Raw genomic sequence first — 6,072 nt, 5'->3', positions numbered from 1 at the left:
AGGCTATAAAATGAACATGTATGAATATGTATAGCTATGATTGTATTTAAAAGAATATTTTTATAATAAAAGATAATTTAAAAAAGGCAGCCGGCTGGAGTTCCAAAGGTTGCGTGTTCGAGACTTGACTAAGTGCTTTTTTTTTTTTTTTTTTTTTTACATTTAACCGAAGATTTCATGCAAAGGCTTCAAACACCATTGTAATCGTGTCAGTTCTTGTAAATTAGCCTGCACCATCATTTTATAGCCTACATACTTTTTTAGATGACATTTTAGATTAGATTCAGACAACGAAATGCAGTAAAAAGTGCGTCTGAAGAGGGATTTGAACCACCGATATAAAATGACGAATAAAACCTGTGGCAGCGGTCGATACCACTAGGCCATTGTGGCGATATGACGGTTTGTAGCCTGCTGCGGATATCACCACAGTAGTAATATTCATTTATTAAAATATGAACATATAACAATAACTGGGGCTAGTATGACCTACGCATTTAATCGGTCAGCAATTTCTTGCCAAACCATTTCCCTCGCCTTGTTAATTGCGGCAGTATTGCACTATTTTACATCTTATTTTTCCTTCTTCATAAAAATCAATAATTCGGAATGCTGCGCAAATGTAGTACCCCTGCAGAGTGGAGTATCTTCATTTCGACAGATCGACTCTTCGGGGCTCTTTATGTCTGCGTGCACGCGCCCATATCGAAGATTTGTAAGCCTGTCTTCTGTGAACACTCATCACACAAGGCTGATCCTCGTTCGAGGAATCACCTGAGGCTTGAATTCCAATCTCGAGTTGCCTGAGCGCCGCATTTATTTATATCGCCGCTATACTGATCCACCTTTAGTGGAATGGCCCCCTGCTTGATGGCACTGTGTTGTTGATAACTTAATTAGCTGTGCGCTATATGCGACACTAGGGGGCAGCAAACATATTTTTTTAATGGATGCTGTGTCTACTCTTTTTAATGCAAGCAACAGTTACGCTTTGGCCCTTCGTTATAGGATGTTATATAGAATTCTATTTGGTGGCTGATTAAAACCAAAATAAAGATGGAGAAAAATGTTCACACAAACTCTTATCTTGACCTTTATCTCTGTGACAGAACATTATGGAAGATCTCCTTAAAACCCTAGAGGTCCAACCTCCAAAAGCCAGCGTAAGTGAACCAGAATCATTTGTCTCAGTAACTCCCTCTCTCAAACTCTTTCTAGCATTTAGGGCCTTCATGTAGATATAAAGGTATATTGGAAAGGGGAAAATTGCCCTCTGGTGAGTGACAAAACTGTAGGTAGACTTGCTGCAATTATTTCAAATCCACACATAGATAGATAGACTTTATTTGTCATTGCTACAGTACAGGTACCAAACAACGAAATTTAGGAGGGGAGGCTCCCCTGGTGTTTAGGAAAGGAAAAAGAAACACATTTTAGAAAAAGCATAGATGCATAAAATCACAAGAAGGTAAGGAGCTGGTTTACATCAATAGAGGCTATGTACACAATCCACTGTACTATACTGCACAGATAGTCAACTAGGGTTGTCATATTTCACAAGAAAGTATTTTTTCACAATTATTTTAAAGTGTCACAGTTTGCAGGCTTGAAAATGTACATGTCTGTGCCTCAGCACTAGCTGCCATACAATCCGTCCGGACTGTCCTGGGCCCAGAACTTAGGACTTAGGAGAACATGTGCCAATGGGATAGGTTTAATTTGGATTCGGGCACAAGGGACTGTCTTCTTGCTTTCTGATTTTCTATTCCTTACAATGCCGCCGCATTGAAACAATGCCGTTTCACATTATCCTTATAAAGTAATATAGACGCAGACATACAGCATGGAATTGTAATAAAGGCACTTCAGAACCTTGCTTCAAGACAGGAAGTGACTCAGCAACGTAGTTCTCTCTCTTCCTGTTCCAGGTCATGTGGTGGGGCACACTGGGCACGGTGCGACAATTCCCTGACTTCAGAGCAGAGGAGGACGCCCGCTCTCTTCAGATAGCCCTGGAGAGTAAAGGTACAGTACAATGAATTTCACAGTTCCCCATAGCACTCTGCACCCTGACAGGACATTGATTTTTTTTAAGGATGATGTCAATGAATGCTCCTCATGAGATGAATATTAGATCAGCCTTTATTAGGAAAGGCCCTGGAGAATGTCTTGTTTTATGTAGTAGTTCCACCCCCCCAACAGGAAGAGGTCGATATAGTGCCTCATGTCGGCTGTGGCTTTTAGAATCTGTATTCAAATGCTGATGTGATTGTATGTGTGTGTGTGTGTGTGTGTGTGTGTAGTCATTGACGTGAACACTCTGGTGAGAATCCTGACCAATCGGAACAACGCTCAGCGACAGAGCATCATGGAGGCCTACCAAAATCTTACACAGGAGGTACCGTCACCTAAACACCTGACCAACTGACACACACCCCCCCCCCACACACACACTGGGTCTGCCGTCCTTGTTATTACCGTGCCCTTGGACCTTGGCTGTGACACGCTGGGAGGTTGGTTGACCACTAGAGCCTGTACTCCTCTGAGGCTGGGGACCATCCCGGCCTGGGTGCTGGGGAGGATGAGCAGACTCTCTGCCTTGCTGCTGAGATGCAGGCTGACCCTTTCTCTGGGCACCCCTTTCCACTGGCACCGTCTGGACAGCCTGCTCGACCATGGAACCTCTTTTCTTGGTGGGCTGGCCACTGGAAGACACAGTTTTAATCAACCCCACACCCTTCGGTGGTTTCGAAACTGATCCTGCTGAACGTGAAAGTGGGGCTTGCTGCTTTTGTTTTAACATCAAACAGTCGGCAACTATGTGACCCGGCCTGTGACAGAAAAAACACTTTCTCACAACTTTCGGACGTGTAATAAAGACACTCTTGTGAATGAGAGCAAACTCCTCCGCCAGTGTAGCGGCTGGCTGTAAAGTAGTCACCCTTCGCTCATTTAGATAAACCTCAGTGCGCTCCGGCACACTGCTTTTAAAGTCATCCAACAGCATCAACTCACGTAATGAAGCAAAATCATCAACCTTACATGCTGAACACCATCTGTCAAAGAGAAGCCCTTTCTCCCTGGCAAAGTCCATGTAAGTCTGGTCTGTAGTTTTCCTAAGGCTTCGGAAACGCTGCCTATAAGCCTCTGGCACTGGCTCATACACGTGTAAAACAGCGCTCTTCACCTTCTCGTAGTCACGACTGTCTTCCATAGACAGAGAACAATAAGCCCTCTGAGCCTTAGCCGTCAGATTGAACTGTACAAGTATGGCCCACGCTTCTTTAGGCCAACTCATAGCATCAGCAATACGCTCAAACGCCCTGAAGTAAGACTCAACGTAAGACTCACAAAACACAGGGACCAATGAAATGTTCTCACACACATCAAAATCTTTCTGCCACTCGAGCCGACGCATATTGATAGCGGTGTCTGCCTCCACTCTCTTGAACTCCATCTCTCTCTGGAGTTGAAACTCACGCTCCTCCCAGGCTTTTATCCTCCCTCCACCCTTGATTGATTGATTGACACACCTGTGCTCAATCAGGCCATCATCACCATGGCAATTGGTAGGAGGAAGGACACTCACCTGGGAGAGAACACAAGAAACAAACAGAACACACACACACACACACACACACACACACACACACGCACACACACACACACACACACACACACACACAAACACACTACGGACGTAACAAATAGCAATGAACAATCAATATAAGAGTGCAAAATATTAAGTGAACACTACAAAATTGTTAACTATGTTAACTACAAAACAACAGCTATAGGCTACTGTAGAAACTAAATAACAATTAACAACTGCAAAGTATTCAAAATAATAAATAATAAAGTCAACATATTTAAATGATAAAATCAACAAACTTGCACATAACAAGGTCTATAAGTAAAGACAATGATAAATCGTGACGTTAGAATTATAAGGTTCTATCTCCATTTTTGTCAAAATTGAGTTTTTTACATAATCTGATTAAAATGTTGAAATTTTTGAGTTAGTAATTCATAAAATACGAAGGTTCCGTCTCACAAAACATAATGGAATGTAAAAACGTTGACGCTCAATATCTCTGAATTACCCTAGACGGAGATAGAACCTTATAATTCTAAACTCACGAAATGAACACCAATAAAAACTGAAGGAAGAGAGCAAGGTAGCAGTTTCTGACCTGGATCATCGGATGTCAAATTCATTCAAATACTTGAGCTGTACTTGAGAATGGCACTAATGGTACAGAAACAGTTTTGTAGTTGTAAAGAAGTATACTTCTTTGGAGTTAGTATACAGTTAAATATTCTGGTATCCATCCTTCCTCCCTCTGTAGGAGCTGTGTCCGTCTCTGAAGAAGGTCTTGTCAGGAGGTCTGGAGGAACTCATGTTGGGGCTGATGATGACCCCTGCTCAGTTTGACGCCCACCGCCTGAGACAGACCATGGAGGTGAGTCTCCTTCACATCCACTCTCATTGCAGATGAAGAGGAGGAGACAAGGAGACTTCAAGAGACTTAAGATGTCAACACAGATTGATTGTTGCATGGTAATATGCGACAAAAATAATGTATGATCTGTAGATCTGTTATAGATTTCCTATTTGTTATCATGAATTATTTAACGTGTATTATAAGTCTGTGTGTGTGTGCGTATGTATGTTATAGGGTCTTGGCACAGATGAGGAGGGTCTACTGGAGGTGTTGTGTACCAAATCACCAAAGCAACTGAAGGACATCACTATTGCTTACAGACAAAGTAACCACACACACACACACACACACACACACACACACACACACTCACATAACATGACACACGTGTTTGTTTTGTTTGCAGAGTTTAGCCGTTACCTGGAGAATGATCTCATCAGTGAGACTAGTAAAGACTTCTCTACGCTGGTGCTGGCCATCCTCAAGGTATCCCTCTACTTAGAAGAATCATGGAGAAAGAATTTCCCATATCTACAATTTACTTTGCTTTTTATACTGAGCAAGAGTTCAGTGTTGTGTACAACATGCTGTAATGTGTGGACAGAAGAAGATGCCTGCACACTGGCTAACTGAAGACTTACTTGGTTGAAATGTTGCTGAAATAAACTACATAGCCAGTGTGCAGGTATCTTCTTTCTTACGTGCAATTTGTACCCTGAAAATAAGTCGGATGTGTATACAGTACACAACTTTAACTGAGTGAGAGGCACTGTTCTTTAATGTCAACAGAGAGAGGAGACGAACACGAAAGGCCTTGTTGACTATCTCCTCATTAACCAGGACACAAAGGTGAAGCTCACCCCAAAATCTATATTAGATGTCTTAACACCGAGTTGAGCAACATTATCTGTTTATTTATTGTGTGTGTGTGTGTGTGTGTGTGTGTGTGTGTGTGTGTGTGTGTGTGTGTGTGCATAGGCTCTGAATGATGCTGTGAGTGGTAAGAAAGCAGACTCAGCACTCTGGATTCAGGTGTTAACCAGCCGAGACTCAGACCATCTCAACAGAGGTTAGAAACATATTTATATTGATATCTCTCTATCCCTGTTCATTTCAACACCATAATCATCATCATCATCATCATCATCATCATCATCATCGTCATCGTTATTGTGTAATGTGGTTGTCTCACCTGATTGAGTGGAATGTACAACACTCAGGATCCGATCATCTGCTAAATGATTAAAATCAAAATAAAACCTACATGTAATTATAAAATCAATACATACAGGTTTTTAAAAAACAACTTGAGTGCCTTAGTGCGGCGATCCCTGCATCTGCCATCTCCTACAGTGTCTCCGCATTTGTTAGTTTCAGTTCTGTCTAGTAAATAAAGAGATGTAGAAAGGAGAGTGCATGTCCAAATGTTTTTATTTTTTTATTTACCAAAAAAACATCAATGTGAACTTTCAATCAACATTTCATGTTATTGTCAAATGGCATCACTTTAATGTCCCTCTCCCTTCCAGTGTTATCCAGGTTGGAGGATCTGAGAAAGGAGGCTGTTAGTAAAACAGTACAGACTCACTTCTCTGGGGATTTGAAACTTGGTTTTCGCACACTAGGT

At 41.8% G+C, this 6,072-nt stretch overlaps 1 protein-coding gene across 1 annotated transcript in view; it reads left to right on the top strand.

Moving 5' to 3' along the window:
- Window positions 1-1,931: 1,931 nt before the first annotated feature.
- Window positions 1,932-6,072, top strand: part of anxa14 (annexin A14) — a gene marked incomplete at both ends in the record, with an annotated part of 6,400 nt that continues 2,259 nt past the window's right edge. The window contains 8 exons of the mRNA XM_080541331.1: window positions 1,932-2,025; window positions 2,304-2,398; window positions 4,350-4,463; window positions 4,680-4,770; window positions 4,852-4,931; window positions 5,235-5,294; window positions 5,424-5,514; window positions 5,975-6,070. Of these exons, the coding sequence (XP_080397457.1) occupies window positions 1,932-2,025; window positions 2,304-2,398; window positions 4,350-4,463; window positions 4,680-4,770; window positions 4,852-4,931; window positions 5,235-5,294; window positions 5,424-5,514; window positions 5,975-6,070 (721 nt within the window). The remainder of the gene's footprint in view (window positions 2,026-2,303; window positions 2,399-4,349; window positions 4,464-4,679; window positions 4,771-4,851; window positions 4,932-5,234; window positions 5,295-5,423; window positions 5,515-5,974; window positions 6,071-6,072) is intronic.

The sequence above is a fragment of the Nansenia antarctica genome, assembly GCF_963989245.1.
Source record: "Nansenia antarctica genome assembly, chromosome: 10".
Taxonomy (NCBI): Eukaryota; Metazoa; Chordata; class Actinopteri; order Argentiniformes; family Microstomatidae; genus Nansenia; species Nansenia antarctica.
This window is presented reverse-complemented; position numbering and strand designations above follow the sequence as displayed.